Here is a 22,886-nt window from a genome sequence, read left to right as displayed (position 1 = left end):
ACAGCAACACGTGATACAGTTCAACGTCTTTGCGAACATTTTTAGGAATGAATCATCCATTGGGTTGAAATATGTGATAAATTGAATATTAGCTAGCAGTTCGACAGATGATACATGATTCTTTTAGGGGTGGATCTTCTCTTTAAGAATGACGATAAAGCAGCAGTCATGGGCAGCTGAGAAATGATTCCTTTTTTTTTTTTTTTTATCAAATAACCAGATTTGAACAACGGTTTAAACATCGACAGAAGCTGGGAACGGAGTACTTCGATAGATGGCAGCACCAGGCAATTAAGACATCTTCGATCAGGGAAATTAAAAAGAGAACACATTGTGTAGGCAGAGATGAGCACTTTAAAAGCTGCAAACCCCAAGGCGCAAACTGCTAAGTGGATGATGGCGCATAATTAATAAAGCGGGGAAATTTCAAACTATTCTTACCTCAAGAGATTATACTTGAAATAGGAAAACTCGGACCCGTGTGCAGCGATAACATCGTTTCTTGGCTGCACAAGATCCCACAGAATTGAGTATCGATTAAAATCCAGAAATTGGTCCCAGAATAATTCTTTATAACAGCGTATTAAATATCTGTTTTAATTAACACATTCGCGATGGACTTAGAATACCGTATAATAAAAGGCCACTTTCAGTAAAACAATAGTCAGCATTAATAATCACTTTCAGTAAAACAATAGTTAGCATTAATAATTTCTGAAAATATATACAAACGCACCTACGTTTAAAAAACAAAAATTATAAAGTTTTACGCACAGTAGATGGCGCCACCATATCGTGGTAAAAATCCTCTCTTTTTCGTTAATAATAAGAAAAGTTAACTCTTAATCTAAACTAATTTTTACGCTAATAAAAGATCTCAAGGTTTAATAAAGGGCTTTAAAGATTTGAACAAAAGAAGCGAGTCCATTTAAAATGTTCATTTCTCTGGGAATTAAGAGAAAATGATCGTAACAGAGGCACAACTTGCCTGCAATAGGGATCCCGAAAAATCGGAGGGGAGAAGGAAGTCCCCCACACTTTAAGCTTCTTATTACGTCATCTTTAATTAGCTTATGTGCACGCTAAAGATTAATTCTTTCGTCACTGAAGAAGCACTGGTGTGCGGTGAGCGAGTCAAGTAAGCCGATGGTAGAAGAACAGAATGTGGCGATGTAGTGTAGATGGTTTATCAGCGTCTTTATTTGAGTCATTTAAAACCTGTTTTAAGTAAACGCTGTTAATAATTGGGGTACTTAATGAGGCCGAAATATAAACAACGCAGTCAAAGAGAATTGGCGATGATTTTAGTGTTTAATAAAAGGCTTTCAAAACTATTATTATAGTTTTGAAAGCCTTTTATTAAACACTAAAAGTACCTATTTATACGTGTGAGTAAATTTGCTTATGTTAGGTACCTATTATAGGTACGAATGCAAAATATATAAATTATATTTAAGATAGCTTTAGGCACCTCTATATAGGTATCCATCAAATTTGTTTTACTTATGAGAAAACCTGTTACAGGTAAGAATACAAAATAACCTTAGATACCTATTTATAGGTATCATTGAAATCTTTTTAAACGTATACTGTATAGTCAAAATTCTTGCATGTTCGTGGAATGTTCCAATGTTTCGCAGAGAAGCATCCTTTACTTGGAAATGTATAGAGGAGAAAATGTAAGTTACTAATGCGTATATATATATATCGAATATTATAATTCTGAGATTCTCTTTTGTAGGAATCTACAAACACATGTTGGGTGACAAGCGCTACGGTCTTACGGTTAACCTCATAGCCACAAAGGTGATGCCGGTTCTCATTCCTGTTGTGGTCAGTCCAGCTTTGAAGTTAGATCAGGTAAGATTTGGAGATTTCTACTGAAAATACATAAACGTATAAAAGCTTCTACTAGCGAACGCATTTAAGGGATGAACGAATTTTCAAAATGTTCAATTATTGCGTCTTATTTGGTAGAACTGTGTTGCCTGAGACGCATGTCAAAGATGACGTTAGTTGAGAAATTCCATCTTTTCAATATGGAAATCCGGAAACGAGTGATCCTTTTATGTTTCAAGAACTGTGGTACTCGAGTATATTAGCTTAGGATTTTTCTAAAGTTGTTTGGAGTATCCTATTAAATGGTTACTCTTTCTCCGTGATTGCAAACAGGCGAAACACCCTTCAAATCGAAGTCAGACGTTAAAAATATAAACTCCGAAATCCTATTTGCCTTCTGGTATACGCGAATCGACATAAAACAGAAAATTCCACTTTTGCTTCCTCCTCTTGCCCGAGGAATATATAAGTAGGACAATCAATCGCGAGCAAAGCCAAGAGCCTCGTTACCAGACTCTTGTCAATAGGCAGATTGTCCCCAACTTTACTGAATTACTACGTCGAAAAATGCGCCCCGACTTCTCGTTAAACCACTTTTCTCTTTATGGAACTTGTCTTTTTAACAAAGTTCAATCAGAGGGTCGGGGAACTTGGGTTAAAATGAAAATCGAGAAAAAACGGGCGTTGGTATTATGCGGTGGAGTATCTTTTTAAAAGTTTGGAAAAAAAAGTAAAATATAGTAAAAAAAACATTCCGGTTACAAAGGTCTGAGTCTAAAACGAAATTCATGTTTATCTACGTTTTACTGCAAGAATTCGTGACGACCGTTTCTTTGTTTACTTACAGTTCACCAGCCTCATAGAATTACTGCAAGATATGTTGGAACACGTGGCGAAAAACCAGAAAAACAAACTGAAACTGGAGAAATTGTCCATTCCTTCTTGTGACAAGTAAGTGAGCATAGTAACAAATTGAGATACTCTTACGATGTAGCTCCATTTATTCCTCACTGATGCGTGTTTGTTTTGGTTACAGTTTAGCCTTTCAGCAGTACAACATGGACCAAAGTACGGGGTATCCGCATAGACCCCCTTCGCTACGACTGGAATCCCGACGTCAGTCTATTAGTGTGGATGACGTAGTTCGTCGCACGAGCGGATCGGGTAAGATCTTTTCTCCTTTCCTATTATTATCATTCGGCGTTCGTAAATAATCCTTCAAATATCGCATTAACGGTTGCGCAGTAATACCTCGATCTCTATCAGAGTGTTTGGCGACTTTATGTACTCGCTGATTGGTGGGCGATAATATGCAAAGCATCCCCACGTCCCGGTGCCACAGAAACCTTCATTTCTCGAAATGTGCCGATCGACTTCCCAAGCCTGTAATCCATCGGAGTAAATACGTGATAGGTCAGAGGTTAATATCTTTTCGTTAGTCGTTCCAAGGTGAGTATCGGGTGAGATTGAGACTTTACTAATGTTCCCAAGTTGTGTGCAATAGTTAAACTAATGACAATGGGGAGCAATAAAAGAAAGCAGGAAACGGCAGGTGTCGGAAAGAGGCGCGTGTTCGCTACAGATTTCGCCACCTTTTCGGAGATACTTAGAAGATGCTTTATTGATGGATGACGGTCTATGACGTCATTCGCTCGTGCGGAAAGTGAGTTTTTTCACTTTCACATATTCTCTCTCTCTCTGTTTTTTTTTTCCTTCAGGAAACAGTCCCATTGGCTGGATCTCCAACCTACTTCTTTAATCCCTGCTTCAACTGAAATTTATTGCTGTGACTAACAGCCCCCCCTTTAGTGGAAGCTTCATGTGTTGCAGAAGAATCAGCAAACAGAATTTTTAAAAACTCCTATGAATCCCTTTAGTGCAATCAGTAAGACCCTGACGCATCAAAATGACCCCAAATTGAGAATCGATGTTAATTCACATCACAGAAAATCTGTCTTCATCCCAAAGGGTACTCTAAAAGTGCACTGAAGAAATTTCTCCAAAATTATTGGATGATCCCAAAAATCTCTAGGAGAAAATCCTCTGAAAGTACATCGAACACATTCCCAGAGGGTATTCAGTTCAGCGTGTAGTATAATAATTACAGTGAGTTCTCTTGTACAACACTAAGGAACTAATCTGTTTTAGACTAAAAAAAAAAACAATTACAGCTCAATTCTAGTTGATAAACAGGAGAACTTCTTGGCTTTCCAAGCCTTTGCAACTGCAATATTTTTTAGGCTGAAGACTCTTCTTCATCTGGAAGCCTTGGATTTGTAATCCGGTATGGTGTATGCCGAATTACCTACAATTCTGTGAAAGCGTAGAGGCTTTAGTCTGCTATATCCACTGCAGCTCCACCTCCTTGTTCTCAATTACCTAAAGTTCTGTGAAATCGTGAAGGCTTGAGCCTGTTATATCCACTGCAACTTGGTTGGTCTTTGAGGTTGTCACAGACATTCTCTCAGATATGCCAGACAAGCTGTACTTGCTACCTGGGAGTCTAAAACGCTGATGGAACTGATATTCGGGTGACACTCAAGTCACGTTGACCCAATTTCGGCGACGTCTGGACGGTCTGTGACAGCCAAATCCTCTGCTTGCACTTTAATAATGGTGTGACTGTTAGTAATCCTGGGTATAACCTCCATGCACAAGTACATGGTGGGTGACCACCCAGGTGTGAACCAACGTAAGCAGGTGTCGAGGTGTGGCGCCCACACCACATGGAGAAATACCGCCCCTCTATGTTACCAGGCAGTACCAGGTGGTAGATGACTCTCATTAACCGGTGCAATACCACCACTTTGCTTATTGGAGGCTTGAAGTGGTCGAACCCAGGTTTAGTCCCTAGAGCTAAGTTCTTGTCAACTCTTCCCCAGCATGATTGATGACTTTTGAGGTTATGATGAACATCGTGGCGAGATCCAATATTCCTTACATTACATTCCTTATAGCTCTAAAACGGTGTTCGCAGGCCGGCCGCTAGTTAGTACACCGGACCGAACCTATTGGTAACTCTCTAGGAGGCTTCCGGATCAGCTAGTTTATAATCTTGCTACCTCTAATCTGCCAGATAGTGACTGGAGGGAGTCTGAGTAGTGTGTATGCGGGGAGCATTGTCGAAGCCACGTTATGTCAAGGATCTGGGCATATTCTTACCATGTGTACGCCATATCCAAAAATTTAATTACTTCATACAGCATGTCCCACACACTTTTTCTTACTATTGAATACACCATGAATTGTCAAACTAATAGAATAAACTTATCTGCGAAAAGATCTAAACCTCCCAAGCACTTCCTAATTCATTTCACAAATATACGTGATCTCAATTCTAATCTCAATGATGTCCATTTCCACTTGCAGTCTGCCAAACCCCATGTACTCTTTCTGACAGAATCTCAGTTATCGGTTGATTCAACTGCTGCTCATCTCAGATGCCCAAATTATTCGCTGTATGATTCCTTTCGCCTCAAAGGTGGTACTTGTGCATATGTCCGTTCTGCTATTCCCTGTCAGAGACTTGGCAATTTTGAATCTCCTCTCTTGGATCTTCTCTGGCTTAAAATCTCTCTATCTCATTGTGTCAAATTCATCTGTTATCTCTACTGTTCTCCCAATTACACTAATCACTTGAGCTCTTTGACTTCCTCTCTTTGCAACTTGACTTTCTCCAGTCCAACTTTCCTAACAGTGAGGTAATTTTCCTTGATGATTTTAATGTTCACAACTCCAGCTGGCTTCCGTTTTCTAGTCACACCGACCCAGCTGGTCGAGATGCTGAGGCTTTTGCAATTACTAATGACCTTGCACAGATTGTTCTTTTACCTACAAGAATACCGGACAATCGTAATCATACAACCATCACACTTGATCCTTTTCTCACAAACAACCTTCTAAGTACACGGTCGAAGTGAGAGGTCCTTTAGGCACTTCAGATCACAACTTAATGATTGTCTCTTCTCCAATGGAGCCTTTAACTCATGACAATTCCCAACCTCGTGTTGTTTGGCATTACAAGAATGCAAAATGGGATGACCTGCGAGATTTATTTTCTTTTCCTTGGTCGGATTACTGTTTCAAATTTTCTGATGTCGACGTTTGCTCAGATCGTGTCAGTGAAATTATTCTTGCAGGAATGGAATCCTTTATCCCACACTCCACTTTAAAATCTCGTCCTTTATCTAAACCTTGGTTTTCCAATAAATGTGCTAAGGCTGTTCAAGAGAAGAATGTTGCACATCGTAATTGGCTTGTTTCTAATTCTTCAGTTTCATTTTCTGCCTACACCAAAGTTCGCAACAATTGTAACAGGATAAGAGTAGAAAACATGCTTCTTGCCCTAATGGTAGCTGAGCATTCTGGTCTCTTGCCAAGCGATTGGTCGCAACTTTTGCCAATCTCTGCTCCCACCTCTGTCCAAACCAGATGGTTCTGTTGTCACTTCAGCCAATGATAAAGCTGAACTGTTAGTATCCCATTTTTCTTCCAACTCATGTATTAATGATCTTGGTAAAACACCTCCCACCATTCCCCACACGCTCCATTCGATGCCTCCTGTGGTCTTCTGTGAAAAGGATGTAAGAAGGATCTTGACGAATCTTGATGCTAAGAAAGCTCCAGGTCCCGATGGTATTTCTCCACTTGTTCTCAAAACCTATGCTCCTGAACTTACTCCTGTTCTCGGCCGCCTTTTTTCATTTTCTTATTCCAAAGGTGTTTTTCCTTCTGCTTGGAAATTTGCTCATGTCCAACCAGTTCCTAAAAAGGGTGACAAATCCCTCCCCTCCAATTATCGTCCCATTGCAATTACTTCTACTCTTTCTAAAGTAATGGAGAAATCAATTAACCGCCAACTCTTAAACTACCTAGAAAGCGTCTGATCAACGATCGCCAGTATGGATTCCGTCAGTGTCGATCCACTGGTGATATTCTGGCTTATTTTACCCATTTATGGACTAATTCAATGGAAAGGTTCGGTGAAACACAAGCAGTTGCTCTTAACATCTCAAAGGCTTTCGATCGTGTTTGGCATAAAGTTCTTCTAAACAAGCTTCCATCTTATAGTTTGCCAACTGTTTTTAGTAATTGGTTATCGTTTTCTCCCTGATCGCTCACTGAGGGTGATGGTAGATGGCTCTCTGTCTTCTAACTTCTCCATTAAGGCCGGTGTCCCCCCAAGGTTCAATTCTTTCCCCCACTCTTTTCCTCTTGTATATTAATGACCTTCTTCCATTGACTGGAAATCCTATCCATAGTTTTGCCGATGATAGCACATTGCATTCTACTTTCCATTTTGAGAAACCTTGCCCTGCTTAATCAGCTTCAACTTCTCGAAAATCTGCTACCAGTTCCTTAAATGCCGATCTTCAGGTAATTCTCCAGTGGGGCAAAAACAACTTAGTTGATTTCAACTTTCTAAAACTCAGTCTTGTCTTATATCTCGCAAAAAGGATTCTTCTGCTCCTATGCTTATCTTTAGTGACACTCCGATTTCTAGGCAAAATGATATACAGTATCTCTTTTGGGGATTACCCTGACTTCTAATCTCTCTTGGCACAAACACATTACAAATGTTGCTTCCTCTGCAACTAAAAAATTTGGTTTTCTCTTTCGCTCTCGGCGTTACTTTTCTTCCAAACAGCTGCTCACTCTGTATAAATCGCAAGTCCGCCCTGCCATGGAATATTGTTCCCACATCTGGGGTGGTGCCCCCAAAACCTCTCTCAGGTATCTTGATTCCATTCAGAAGAGGGCGGCAGTTAGGTTAATTAATGATTCATCTCTAACAGAGTCTCTCCACTCGCTGTTTCATAGACGTACTGTTTCTGCTGCATGCCTCTTCTACAGATACTTCCATGGGCACTGTTCTTCTGAGTTGGCTTCTATAATTACCGCTTTCTCTTTCAAAACAGTCCAAACACGTGCTGCGACCAGCCAACATCCATTTGCCGTCCAACTTGAAACCCACAGAACCAACTTTTCATCTTCCTCGTTTATTCATTCAACTTCCGTTTTCTGGAACAACCTTCATGCGTATTTCCTGAAAATTACAGTCTACAGAAGTTCATTTCCAATGTCAACAAATATCTTCTTTTGTCTTCTCAACCTCCAACCCAAGTACGGTACTAAGTATTATAGGTTCTAATACCTCTCGTGTTTGGGGTTTACATAAAAAAAAAAACTTCAACTCCTTGTACTGGAATTTCTGCTCTCGGCAGCACCTAGCGCTGCTGGCTTTCCAACAGACTGAACAGATGCAGATCTTTCCAATGAAGTTTGGACTCTCTGAAATTTAATTATATGTATATTTTATTTTGTATGTAATTTGATTATTTTTGAATTTGTTCATATCAATCTTTTTTGTCATGGCAGGTTTTTTCCCTCCCTGTACTTGGGCAAACAGGAGAGGGAGTATATAAGAGTACTGCTAAATTATGTGTAACTGACAGCGGGGTTGCCATTGGTTGGCTGGGACCGCTTTAAGTAATAAATATCAAATATCAATCATAATCGGAGTCCCGCCACCGAAATCGTACCATTCGTCATTTTCCTCTGTTACAAAATTATATGACTCGCTTTTCATGAAACGCTCTAATTAACTTTCAACAGGAACTGAGGATATTTTGTCTTTGAAATGCACTGTCCTCCAACATGTATTAGGACACCGTACAGTGGAAAATAATGGTTAATTCCAGAAGTCACATGGCAGTACCCGACAAGTTAAAAGAATATAAAAGGCTTGGACACCCTGTGACATGGTTCATCTCTCCCTCCACCATTGCAGGTTCATAAACCTATCTGAAAGGTGGAGCTTTGTTGAACACGGGCAGAGCTCGGGATTTTCCTTAGTGCAGCGGGGGGGGGGAGATTTCTCCAGCCACAAGTTTTCCAAAAGGAAGGTGTTGAGATTATGACCGCTGCCAGGTGGCGTTGGACGTCAATTAAGGTGGGGAGCCGTGGAATCCCCAGGGTGTTGACTGGCTCGGTGGTGCGAACCTAGCCGGAAAGTTGTCTTGCATGTTGGCTTACTTTAGCAGCCAGAATTCTGTAAAAAACAGCGGTTTAATAGTTGTCGGTGCCGCTGAAGCCCAGTTATCAGCTGAATAGAGCAAAGGTGGAAAGACGATACCTCACGGTTGTCATTTTCTCAGTGATATATAGATGTTGCTTCGCTATCCATCGGAGTCTTGAAGCACGTGAGGTCTTTCTGCATCTTAAGCCTTATTGCGCCATATGTAATATGTCTGTATATTTGTGTGTTTGGTCGATTTGCCTGTTTTCTGGACGAAAAACCCTTTTCCGGGAGGGCAAAACCACGCTACCCTCGCCTGAGACTTACTAACTCAGCCACGTTGTGATAACGATCCATAAAAATTGTTCGCGTCATCGAGTGGATTCGAACTCGAGTCTTTTCCACCCGGTGTGATGAGAACGGCGATTCTACCAACTGCGCGACCCACGAGGGCTGTGAGGTCTTGGTGTGTGTTCGTTTGTTTGTTATTTGGTTTTTAGGAGCATTAGCAACTAAGGCCATATTGCTCCGGGGATATGCGGTGGTCATTCCCTGACCTTTCCGCATTCTCCGTATTTGGTGGGCACGGACTCGAACCCCGGTCTAATCAAGAAGCGTGTGCTACGCACTGCTGCTCCTTCCCACCTGGCTACGGAGGCGCCGTGTGTGTGTGTGTGCGTGCGTGTTAAAAATAAATAAACCCGTAAATGGCCACTATTTAAGAGATTAACGATTTTCACTGGTTGTAGTTTTTTTTTTCCAGTGCTAACCCTGTCTGTTGTTTATTTTATCCGTTTGCGGTGGGAAAATATCGCAAAGCTAAAGATAAAAATGAAGATGGATAAATGTCCGCAGTGAAATGTTAGCCTCTGTTGTATCCCTTTCTTCGTGCTTGTTCGACTTAATTGGTGCGCTATTAATTATGATTTTAGAGCGACTCTTCGAGAAATGAAGGTTTAAGCTGTCAACGGATTGACACGTTGGCTTCTTCGCAGCCAGTTGCGTCCGAAACTTTACGCACGGCTTCGAAAAGCGTACAATACAAACGAAAAATCGGTAGCCTCTACACCAGTGTGTTACAAGCTGGCAAAAGGACCATTCACTTAATTAATGGAGGGACAAAACTGCATTTTAATTAACAGCGTGTAATTACCTGACGCACGGATCAATGAAGGTGTGAGATTTGCTCGAGTTCGGTGAATATCTCCTTTTTCACATCTCATGTCAGTTCTCTCTCTCTCTCTCTCTCTCTCTCTCTCTCTCTCTCTCTCTCTCCCTAACGCGTGCAGAACTTCATAGAATAGAATTAATGTGAGTTAATTGATAAAATGTAGTGGTTTCCTTTTCTAAAGATTGCCTTAAGTACAGTCCGAAATTATGAAATGCAACCACGTCTGAAAATTCTTATTTAATGGCGTTATCTCCATTATAATACTGCTCTTTGGACTTTAACACTGATTGTTATACACTGATGGTTTGACAGTTACGCTCCAGGACTGAATCCACTACACGCACTTCTAAGAGGTCATTTACGTATCTTACGTCACTCGCACATAGTCGTGTTAAAGCTGTTGAAGTGTTCTTACTTCCTTAGTGAAGGAACAAAGAACGAGCATTAGATTTTACTTCGAGCTGAGGAAAAGTGACACCGAGACCTACGAATTGGTAAAACAAGTGGCATGCTTATTCTGTTCATCTGATTTTTCCCCTCCAGGACTGCATCTTGTTCTCAAAATAAATCCATGCTGAGAGGAAGCAACGTTTCCTACTAGTGATCTTTCAAGTTTATCGGTTCCCCAGGCGTTTACTTTTAAAAAAAATATATTTTTTTTTTCATTCTAACATCTGATTTTCTTTGAATCGACTCGATCCTGGAACTTTATTGTCAAACCTTATAAAAGCATCCAATCTCAAGGAGATACTATTTCTGATATGACTTCCTCTTCTACGCCATCTTATAAATAATATATTTATTTATATTTATATTTATATACATTTATAAATAATAAATTTATTTATTTATTTATAAATATATTTTTATGAATATTTCCAGACCGTGAATATAATTTTAAAACTATAAAGATTTCAGAATCGACTGTCATCTGCAATTCTTTTTTGGACTTTGTAGCATCCTCATCTCCAGACTCTAACCTGTTAAGAGTTCAGGCCACCCTACCGGGAAGACGCCATTCCGACAATACCATTCAGCCTCCTAGAATACTGGTGGCCCCCAGTAGTCCAGAAGGTTCGTGTACGCCAGGAAATCTTCAAATGAGACGCCATTCTAGCGTTGGACCCCAAGACGCCAGATTCCAGTTCACATCACCTAAAGTAAGAAGCTTATTAATGACTGTAATCAAAATTTCAATGAGCAGATACCCTTAAACTTCCAAGTTACCGATTTCTAAGTAGTTTTAACTGGTTTCTTCAGTCTAGCCCCAATCTCGGAATAGACTTCTTCAGTTCGAGTCGAGCCAATATGAGGCGATATTCTGCGGCAGCCCTGTACGCCACGACTGCGAGTCAGGGACCCAGCCCGGCGAACTCCGCCTCCAGTCTCCTGCAGCAGATTGGTTCAGGTGTGGTGAGTATTATCGATGCTTCCTCTCGTGCATCAGTTGCATTCCTCGCGTAACAGGTAACCCTATTAGGGCCTCGCTAAGCGGTTCCGACACGACCACACCGCGAGTGGTAAGGAACGCTGTGCAAATTCCCGCGTAAACAGAATCCCGTCAATGGTGCGCGCCATATAATGGAAACCACGTACATAAAGCGACATTACCGATAACAGACTTACCGCTGCCTCGGATAATTTGATAGCGGCGCAGTTTAATATCAGACGAGATCATTTAAACTCCGCAAAGTAACCGCCTTATGCACTTGTTTCTGTAATTGTGGACGCATCCAAAAGAGAAGTGACTCCCATTTAAAGCACGAGTCTAATGTGACAGGTGAGAGAAAGTCCGAGATGGTACGCATTAAATATGCACTTGTAATGGCTCCATAGGCTTTGCTTAATGGTCAGCCATTGCCCTTTGATCTTCAAGTGCTTCAATTAAATCTTACATCCCCATCCTGTCCCATTGCCTACCTGCTCTTAATAGCGTTATATGTACGCACTTGTAGTAAAAGTGGGCTTCGAACGGTGAACCCCGAAATAAGGCGCGCCCTTTATAAGTTGGTTAGTTTCAGCAATACAAAAATAAAAAAGTCTTTTAAGTTGGGCACGGACGTATTTAGAAGCCGGTTAATAGTTGTACTAATAAACCTATTTAAAAACCCGCCGTAAACAACGCCCTTTGGTGAATTTGTCCATCTGCGACATCGAGCAGATGGACTTGTCGTAGCATCGAGATCAATTCACATTCCCGTACTGGTCAGTTTTCTGTTCGGTCTCAAGAGAATGCAAGAGACTCGCAACTCCCTGCAAGGGACTTTGTAGTTGGGGGGAGGGGGGTTAATTTAGTTCCGAAACATGTAGACTGACGATGGCGGAGCAGAAGTCCCGAAATCAAGCAATTTCGCATAATGTTTGCTTGTTCGACGTGTTGTATTCTACGAAAATGGTTTCAGGCATTGAAATACAGATGAAAGAAAATGAAAGCAAATTTGGCCATTTTTCTAAAAGGCTTTAGAAGTATGCTTGACCTTTACCCCTATAAGAACGTGCAATCCCAGTGACCCCTCTGTAGAGGTCCGGAAACTCGGCTGCTGTTTTCAGCAGGTACGAATGCATGACCTTGGCGTATCCTTTGCGTGTGAATAATGAGGCTCATTTCCACTGGAATGGAGGTGTGTGTGTGTGTGTGTGTGTGTGTCCACAACTGCCAGATTTCGGTAATAACCAGTGCACATGCGATCTAACAACGATCTAGCATTCTTTTACTTAATGGCTTAACACGGGCACTTTAATTATGATCACTTATTAATGCGAATGAGGAATTCTTTCAAAAAGGAACCAATAAGATTAATGGTTTCTAGATGTTATAGAATTATTTTATTAGTCATATTCTACAGAAAGCAAAATGCGACTTAAAATTTATGAGATCCTCAAACGTTGGGGATCTCATAAATGGGAATCTGCCCGTGCTAGGGCAGATTCCCATTTCTTTGATTCCAGTCCGGACTGCGTGGATACGAATTGAACCACATTAAAAGAGTGGCTTATTTTTTTCTCAGTTAAGCTGGAAAAACATTGCGTTAAATATTTCGTTAAATATTTCGTAACTGCTCATCCTTATGTTCAGCACACCAATTTGAATTCTTCCCGCCACTCTTTGGTAGGGCAAAGATAACCATAAAGTGCAAAAGAAACACATTACGCATAAAACTAGAGGGAAATATGTGGTTAAAACAACAAATTATGATATTAGGGTCCCCCGTAAATGATTACATCTACCCATATTTATTTTGTCTGTAAATTGCGTGTGTTCTCTGGACGAAAAAACTTTGCTGTCCACGCCTGAGACCGACTAACTCAGCCACGGAGTGAAAAAAGCCCACTAAAGTTCCTGGCGTCATCGACGGAATTCGAACCCGGGCCTTTTCCACCCAGTGTGGGGAGGAAGGTGAGAATACCACTGCGCTACCACGCAAGAAATGTGGTTAGAGAGTAAAATTTGCAGATAATGTTAATCAATCAATTAAAATTATCTAGAGTAGATTAAAACAGAATATAATTGTGTTGTTTTCACTGAAGCCTAAGTATTTCGAAATAGATGATAATTATTTATTGGTTGAGAATTAAGGATGAATTATTATTGAATTATTGTACAGTACTTGAACAGTGTCCATTTGCTTTGTATTACTCAATTTGATTTGTGAATGCTTTCAGTTTCCTCTTCACTGTGATTTTACATTATAAGTTTTATATTGCAAATACACGATGGCCACCCCAAAAGCCAAAGTAATGATCGCAACTGTTTGTTGAGAAGTGTCTGTTAGTTGCAAAAGCAACTGAGGCTGTGAGGCGTCGGTAGATAGTGTCTTTAATAGCGTGCACTCTTCAGTCGGCTCTTGTTTGCTGGACGTAAAACTCGAGCTTCCTGGTGATAAAACCAAACAACTGTTGTCACAGATTGACTAACTCGCCACCAATTCCTCCTTCACTTTTCCTAATGTTCTCTCACTGTGTTCGAACGCTACACAAATGACCGTGTAGAGGGAAGCAACGACTTAGGTCAGCCGCCACGGTGCGTGGCGTCATGGTAAACGTCCGTGCAGTGGACTCAGTCCTGGAACTCGATTTACGAACCTGCTTTTTCCACTTTACTCTTCCACTGCAATATATGGCCGCCGTAGCCTAGTGGTCAGGCGCGCGAGAGCATAAGTACACGTGCCTTGAGTGACCAGGGTCCAAGCCCTTTACTACTGAATACGGTGCTGTTTCTTGTAGTCTGTGTGTCTTGTAAACTCCTCTGATCGTTTGGTCGTCCCGGAGTATGAACAGAAAATTTATTTATTTTATTATTTATATTTCGACCTAAATTTTGTAAGAAAGCATTATTGACACCACTTTACTATCAAACTATTCCTGTATTAGAAAAAAAAAACTGAAATTGACTTTTGAGGTGGTTCCATTACATACAACTCATTAGCATACATTAATATTTTTCCTCGTTTATTAATTAATAATTTTCCGCCATTTTCTTTTTCAGCAATCACTGTTTTCAAGCAAATAATCTCGTCCCAGGATCCACGTACAAGGGGGTGACCTCGGACCTCCGCAGGGTGGAGAATCATCAACTGCCCGAACGCCATCTGGTGCCGCTCAAAAGCAATAGTTGGGTGTCTGATTGCCTCTCAGCACCTCCTTATTGATCAGGACTCGCAGCCCTCTGTGTTCGTACGACACCGTCAGATGCTCCGTACACACCCAGTGACCCAGCGTGTTAGCATCCCTCGACAATCGTCATCCAAACCGACCAAAGAGAAAGGTCGCCTTGCAATGTTCACTAGACCCTTTCCTGTACGCTATGTAAATGTGTCGCAGCGAGGATAAGAGGATCTTTGACAGCGCCCGAAATTACTAAAACCCTCTTACCGACAATCCCTCCCCTTCCCCGACCGCTCAACAGAGCGAAATGTGTACAGAACTGTTTCACCAACTTCTTTCGCCGGTTGAGTGTTCTAAAGAATCTTTGCGCTCTTTAGATGTAAATTTTGGCAGGTTATAGGACACGGTTATACTCGTTCTTTGGCGTTTCCGTTTCCGGTTTTAATTCCAAACTTCACTGTACAGAGCTTTAGTAGTTTGCACCTGGAGCACGTAGACAAGTTCTGCATCATTTTGCTCTTTAACTTACATTTTTGTCTCCTTTATCGCTGAAAGATATATTTCGCTTATGGTTCATTAGCGATTTCTTTAATGTCGAAAATAAAACGTGTCCCATCGCAATGGTGTCTTTATTTAATTAATACAGCACACACACACACACACACGTATGGAGATCGACTTCAAATTAAGAACTGCTGATAATAAATGATAATTTATTCAGTAATGCTTTACAACTCTTAAAAATCCACGAGTAGTGGATTAAACCTGTGAAATAAAAATAGTCTTTCGTGTACAAAAAAAAAAAAAAAAAAAAATCGAAGTTTGTGTTAGAGCCTCGGGAACATAAGCGTGTTCTGTTTCCATAGCGCAAGCGCATCAAAAAACTTGATAGGTTTATGTAACAACACTTGGACAGATACGATTCGCTACTGGTGTGACGTCATTATGTTCATCTGATTTCTCCCCAACTCTTTTGAGGTCGTAGGTTAACACCAAAGTCCAATAAAAGCCCCAGGCTGCATTTCGCGCTTAAATTTATATTTTCTTTCACGTGTAATTGGTCCGTCCACCAACTATACAAAAGAACCCGTCTTCATACCAAGGCACCGGATGTGCATACTGAAACCGCAGTTTTTTTTTTCTTCATCTTTCGCCGATTCGTACTAGGCATCCGGCGTAATATCTATCATCTGTTTGCGTTGTCGGACTTTCTCCGCGTGTTCTTTTTTGGCCTGCAACCTTGCTTGTAATTCGAGAAGGTGCTGCTCCCTATAGAAGAAGAAGGAAAATATGGAATTAATCGATAATATTAGGAATTACACTGACAGCGATAAAAAAGTACGATGTTCTCTCGGAAGAAGTGTTCTTACCGCATCCTGGATGTGGCTTCCATCTTTTCTTCTATCTTATGTCTGTGTTCTTCCGCCTGGTCGTTAATTGCGCTCGTCACCTCTTCAATTCGATCTTTCGTCTGTATTTTCTTTATTCTCTCCTCTTCTTGTTGCTAGTAAAAAAGAGAAACGGGGGCGAAATGAAGTAACGTGGCCACCAGATGAAATTATTCAAAGTATTACTCTACATATTTCTGCGAGTGAAGTGCTTTTTACACTTCAAAGTAAACTGTAAAGAAAACGGTAAGTGTATACAGTACTCCCTTATGTAGAAGGTCACGAAACCGAAATAAAGAGGGATAGAGACCAACGCGACATCACTGTTGCTGATGATTTATGGGAAGTTTTGATTAAATAATAAGCCCTTACTTGTTTCCTGTTTAGTAATGCTCTTCGGATTGGCTTCTACGTAAACAGTGACCCAAAATGGAAGTGCATCGGCTATAAGAAATTGGCGGGACTCGAAACGCAAACAGTAAAACCTAACTCCCACCACCAGTTGTATGAAATGTTTTCGTCTAATATGAACAAATTCTTGGATTTTAAAAGGTATATTTGTGTTTTTTGGTTTTTATGGCGCATGGGAGTATATTTGTGTAAAAATAGAGGAATAAAAACAGTCAAACTAGGCAAGGATTGCTGTCGCCATTTCATATTCTTGCTGTAGCGTCCAGGGAAACCCTGGGGGTCCGCCACAACAACACATGTAGTGTCCAAGTTTTGGATACTTAAAATGATGCCCCTCTCTCTCTCAATTTCACAAAATTGAGAAAGTGAAAATTCATTGAACTAAGTTAAGCAGATGTTGGCATCTAAAATTGGAAGGAAAAAATTACTACTGTTGAAAAGTAGTGATTTTAAGCAGTACGGAAGTACTACTTAAGACAGGGGTGCTCAGACCATGTCCCGCGGGCCAATTGTGGCCCGCTGCGGCATGTGCTTCATTTTGGCCCGCGAACACAACGAAGTTTCCAAAAAAGATTTTTAAAAATATATACATAATAGCGCAAAATGGAATGTAGCAACTCCTGCGCCACCTATCGGTTAAGAAGCAAAGCTCAGCTTCTCAACGAGCGCGCACTGGTGGCGCTGCTACATTTTTGCGTACTTTCTAGTTCTAATGTTTACCAGAAAAGTATTCTCGAGTCGCTGAACCTTTCTAGAAACTGTCAAGATATTATATATATACTTGCGCTTCCGTGGATTTTAGTCATTCAGTCAGAATTCGATCTCGCGACGCGCTCTTTCCGAACTTTCAATTATTAACGACTAATATTAATAATTCTTTAGTGTTTATTACGTTGTTTGAGTGTTGTAAAAATAAAGCTAAGTGAACTTAATGATTTAGTGAAGTTTTAATTACCTTTGTTATATAACAACGGTAATAACGGGCCCTAGTAAATTCAAATGGCGGGTGCCAGCAAAAAACGTGTTTACAGTGAAGTATTCGCAATTTCAACGAAAAATGGACTAATTTATACGTCTGTGGAAACTGATGGAAAGCCTGTTTGTTTAATATGTCAGGAATCAATATCCGCTGTCAAGGAATACAATTTGAAAAGACATTATGACACGAAACATGCAACCAAATTCGTCAGTCTCCGTGGTCAGGTACGCACAGACAAACTTAACCTGCTCAAAAAATCATTAAAATCGCAACAATCAGTGTTTTTAAGAAAGTATCTGGGGATGCTGAGAGTTATGTCAAAGCTAGTTATATCACTGCTCAAAAGGTCGAAACCGTTTTCTGATAGAGAATTTGTGAAGGAATGCCTTGTAGCAGCAGCTGAAGTTGTGTGCCCAAACAAAACTGATGCCTTCAAAAAGATCATCCCAGGGGCTTACATCTGGTGAGTATGAGTTGGCACAACCAGGGTCCTCTCTCTAGGTAACTCGGAAATTTTTTTTTTTTTTTTTTTTTTTGGCTGGTGCAGTATAAGCCTCAGGCGTCCTTGCACCGTATGGCTAATAGTGATGATAATAATAATACGCTTGTCTCGAATGACTGTTACTAGGAGAGTAGAAGAACTGGCATTGAATGTTGAGGAAACATTGAAAACAAAGTTGCCAGCATGCAAATTTTACTCATTAGCATTGGATGAAAGCACAGATTTAACCGATACAGCTGAATTGGCTATTTTTATTCGTGGGATCGACGACGAACTTAGTCTTTGAAGAACTGTTGGCTTTATGTCCCTTGAAAGGAACCACGAAGGGAACAGACATTCTGGAAGCTACGAAAACGACTCTTGCTAGATATCACCTCAGTTTGAAAAACCTCACAGGGTTGGCGATGGATGGAGCCCCAGCTATGATTGGAACAAAAGCAGAGTTGGTAGCACTCAAAAGATCAACTGGTGCATGTCCTGTTTAATCACATCAAAGCTTTTCAGATGAAATTAGAACTCTTTAAGTGCCAACTTCAAGACCAGAATTTAACTCATTTCCAAGGAATGTTGAAATTGCAGTCCGAAAAATATGCTAATCAATATGTGGCTGCAATATCCAGCTACAGACTGAGTTATTATTATTATTAGCCATATAGTAGAAATTTGATTTGTAACTACTGAAGGTGGGAGAAAGAGAGAAAGTATGTGAACATCCTATATGATATAATGAATTAAATAAAATTATAGGCTGAATTGGATAGCCAATTAAAGAGAAGGGAACTGTAAATTAAAAATGATTAGTTTAATATATGAAGTAATAGCAAGCATCAGATAAGGGTAGGATAATTTGGTTTAAGGTGTAAAAAGGGGGAGAAAATTACAAAATTTAAAATCTGATGCAAGCTAGAAATATATATTTATACATAACAGGTATTTCACCAGGGGACTATACCTGATCATGTATCAAAAACTGCGTTTCTATACTGATTCATGTTTGTGGAAGAAAAGGAAATTTAAAATAAGTGAGAGTAAGTAGGAGGTTAAAGCAGCAAAACTTCCACAAAAATATGGACAGTGCAGTCCCAACTCAGTGTATGTTGTAAAACATAAAATATTAAAGTAAAATAAGAAGTAAAATTAAAATAAGTGCTTACAGTGAAACTTAGATGCAATAATAGGTGGCTATAAGTGAGAATTAGCAAATTTACAAATCTTGTAAATGGAGATTTGTACAAAGCATGTGCCATTTGCCTTATACCATTTGCTTGCATTATCTTCTAATACTGTATTACATCATTATACAAATTCTCTCAATTTTTTCTAAATCGCGCCATTTGCTAATTCTCACTTATAGTCACCTATTTTGCATCTAAGTTACACTGTAAGCACTTATTTTAACTTTACTTCTTGTTTTACTTTAATTTCTTATGTTTAATAACATACACTGCGTTGGGACTACATTGTCCATATTTTTGTGGAAGTTTTGCTGCTTTAACCTCCTATTTACTCTCACTTATTTTAAAATTTCCTTCTCTTCCACAAACATGGATAAGTATAGAAACGCAGTTTTTGAGACATGATCAGGTGTAGTCCCCTGATGAAATATTTGATTATATATAAATATATATTTCTAGCTTGCATCAGATTTTAAATTTTGTAATTTTCTCCCCCTTTTTTTACACCTTTAACCAAATTATCCTACCCTTATCTGATGCTTGCTATTACTTCATATATTAAACTAGTCATTTTTGATTTACAGTTCCCTTCTCTTTAATTGGCTATCCAATTCAGCCTATAATTTTATTTAATTCATTATATCATATAGGATATTCACATACTTTCAAAAATATGCAATTTTATGAAAAATCCTTCTTAAATACAGTACAACTCGACATACCGAGCGTCGTTATACTACGGTTTCCGCCACGTTTCCGATATAACGCGAGTGTGATCATGGATCCCCCCAAGAGGAATGTTAAAGAACGTCGTTTATGGCAAAACACAAATTATGCAAGAGATATTGGCGAAAGACAAACTCAATATTTCGAAAACCACCCCAGATGTTTTTGAATTATGGATGGACCACTGAGCTACATATTCTCCTCCGAGGTATATTCCCTCAATTATACAAGTAAATTTTTATAAATAACAGCACGTATTCAAAGCTACGAAGAATAACAAAAACTGCTAAAGACATAATGCAGACTCGTTATAAGAACTTTACAATTTTGAAATTTCATTTTTAATTACATATGAAGTATTGCTGCGTAACAATTTAATTTTAAAATATGACTTATTAAAAAAAGTACAGTAACGGTGCAATTGCCATTTAAAATGTTAAAAACGAACGTTTGAAATTTGCTTGCAATAAAAGTGGTTGCTCAATGTGTATCCATTACGTATTCATAATTAAAACATTATTTTCGGCTATAACGCGGGTGTTAAATTTATTCCTAACACCCCCTCTGTTATATCGAGTATTTGAATATGTACATTGATATGCATGTACAGGTAACCATCATATAACACAGTAGTTAGATTCCTATAAAATGTCTTGTTATGCGAAACCGTGTTATACGGGACTAAGAAAAAGTACAAAAATGGGAGTTACGTTCCAAAAGCTAACAAAAATACACCATTCTAGATTTCGTGTATCTTCTCTCTTTAAAAAATCAGTCATCTGGGTTTGTTTGCTTTTGCTTGATAAATCTTTGTGAATTTCTTCGTATGGAACTAAGCATCTTTGAAACTTCCTTTTGTACTTTGGTCTCCTTTTATTCAAGAATCTGCATTCAAAAAATAAGATTCTAATTGCTCGGCTAACTTCATGCCTCCCCTATGCTTTTTAGTGTAAAATTTCGAAGTTTAGAATTTTCATCAACGCTATCATCCTCTGAATTGATTTCGTTTTACCTGCGATGCCATTTCCACCAAATCAAGCTTCGCCCGCCTCTTTTTCAACTAGTAATTCTTGAACGTCTTCAGTAATCAAATCTTTTATTTTTTATTAATTTTTTTTTTTTTATGGAGCGTAGGCAACTAAGGCCATGTTACTCTGTTACACGCAATTTATATTGTCTATAAATTGCGTGTGTCCTGAGGTCGATTTTCTGTTTTGCTGGACAAAAAACCTGAGTCTCCGGGAGAAAAAACCATGCTACTGAGACCAACTAACTCAGCCATGTTGTGAAAAAGACCCATAAAAATTCCTCCCCTCATCGGTGGGATTCGAACTCAGGTCTTTTTCACCCCGTTGTGGGGAGGAGGGCGATTCTATCAACTGTGCTATCACGAGGGCTTCAGCAGTCATATCATCAAAACCTTCCCCTCCTACCGACGTGGCAAGTTCTACTATCGCACTGATTCCGTTTGCTGCCGGTTCGACCATATTTCCTGAATGAACTGATTGTGGCGATACATTTTTCCACACGCATTTAACGTTGACGGTTTTACTTCTTTCAGCGATAAAGCTATGATTCTGATACAATTGAGAAATGTTTCCATGTCTCCATTACTTCAATAGATTCGAAAACAATTTTTTTCCAAATCCATTGTAAAGATTTTCTGATGTAATGTGTTTTAAAGGTGAATATAATGCCGTGTTCTAATGGCTGAATGAAAGAAGTTGTATTAACCTAGTACAACTGTGGTATTAGGAACATAACTTCAACGTTTGGTTGACTTAAATCTTTTGGATGGCCTGGTGTGCTCTCCAATAGTAATAAAACTTTGAAATCTAGCTTTTTCCACAAGTTCAAGTTCAATGACACAGAAAGTAACACGAGGGATTTCCCAACAAAATAAATAGAGGGCTTTCTCGATAATTTTTTTGACTAGCGAGTCAACAGCGGGGATTCAAAAAGAGTGGAAATGTTGAAAAATTACATCCAACATAATAGCAGAGTTTTCCCCGCAAAAAAAGCTCACAAATACCCTTAAGCGAATTTACCGAAATTCTCTAACCGTGTTATATAAGTACTGTGTTGTGCGAGGATTTCCGCAATTTATCAATCGTGTTAGAGCGAAACCGTGTTGTAGAAGTACCATGTTATACGGGGGTTACCTGTATTTAAAATTTTGAAATTTTTAAAAATTTATTTAAAAACTTAATCTTCGTTATAAATTGAACCGATATCTGGAAGGGTAAGTTTTCGCCCATCCCGAAGTTTTGAACTTCCTGCAATACCGATAATTCCAAAAACATTTTTTGACTGAAGTGTCCAAGTGTATCCGAACTGATGGCAATTTTATACTACTGTATATTGTCAAAAGTGTGCGGACCCCATTGGGGTTTTGGGATAAAAGAACCATAACCACCAGCCACGTATAAATAAAAAAGTAACTGAGTTCACGCTATAAGTCAGCGGAACAACAAAATGCCGTAGATGTGTCGCCATGTTCAGCGTAACAACTTCCAGTGAGTCGCCATAAAATACCACAGAAGTTGGAAGCGTTCAGAAGAGAATTACACAAATCACGCCGATCCTAATTGAATCAGGGAGGCCACTGAAACTGATATTACTAGAAGGGCGATAGGGAAGGAGCTGCATGGCACTGGATTTTACACACGGATTATTTCTCTGAAGAGCGGCAGCAAACAATTCGGTAAATTGACATTTTGGTTTGGTCAATTCCGCCCTTCCTCAACAGTATGGAGGACCGTTTTCTGTTTCAACATGACCACACCATATCCCGTCGTCATTCTGAAACCTATAGCGACTTCGTTTGAATACATGGAAGTGCAAAAGACTCACTGGCCTGCCCGGAACTCCGGACTTAATGCACTGAATCTCTTGAGACAACTTGAAATGTTGGCTTCGGGCCAGGCCAACAGGACCTTGACCGCTATGTTGAAAAAGGAATGCATCAAAAATACCGCCTTTCTCTTATCAAAAGATTTGTTGTTCGAAGTCTTATTGACGAAGATACAGAGTGTAATGTAGGCCAGAGATGGGCCAAAAGGTAATTAAATA

At 39.6% G+C, this 22,886-nt stretch overlaps 2 protein-coding genes across 2 annotated transcripts in view; one reads left to right on the top strand and one right to left on the bottom strand.

Annotated features, from left to right (window-relative positions):
- The window catches only part of LOC150087461 (SCY1-like protein 2), a 412,155-nt gene extending 396,901 nt beyond the window's left edge, over nt 1-15,254 (top strand). Inside the window, exons 13-18 of the mRNA XM_090372082.1 lie at nt 1,742-1,860; nt 2,687-2,790; nt 2,876-3,003; nt 10,986-11,188; nt 11,289-11,441; nt 14,515-15,254. Coding sequence (XP_090228208.1) covers nt 1,742-1,860; nt 2,687-2,790; nt 2,876-3,003; nt 10,986-11,188; nt 11,289-11,441; nt 14,515-14,538 — 731 coding nt within the window. The 3' untranslated portion in view covers nt 14,539-15,254. The remainder of the gene's footprint in view (nt 1-1,741; nt 1,861-2,686; nt 2,791-2,875; nt 3,004-10,985; nt 11,189-11,288; nt 11,442-14,514) is intronic.
- A 393-nt stretch (nt 15,255-15,647) lies between these two features.
- The window catches only part of LOC150087460 (uncharacterized), a 64,152-nt gene continuing 56,913 nt past the window's right edge, over nt 15,648-22,886 (bottom strand). Inside the window, exons 5-6 of the mRNA XM_090372081.1 lie at nt 16,004-16,137; nt 15,648-15,902 (exon numbers count right to left, since the gene is read on the bottom strand). Of these exons, the coding sequence (XP_090228207.1) occupies nt 15,797-15,902; nt 16,004-16,137 (240 nt within the window). The 3' untranslated portion in view covers nt 15,648-15,796. The remainder of the gene's footprint in view (nt 15,903-16,003; nt 16,138-22,886) is intronic.

Source organism: Mastigoproctus giganteus, chromosome 4 (assembly GCF_048544385.1).
Source record: "Mastigoproctus giganteus isolate SK-2022 chromosome 4, ASM4854438v1, whole genome shotgun sequence".
NCBI classification, from domain to species: Eukaryota; Metazoa; Arthropoda; class Arachnida; order Uropygi; family Thelyphonidae; genus Mastigoproctus; species Mastigoproctus giganteus.
Note: the sequence above shows the minus strand (reverse complement) of the source record. Positions and strands in the feature narration are given on the sequence as shown.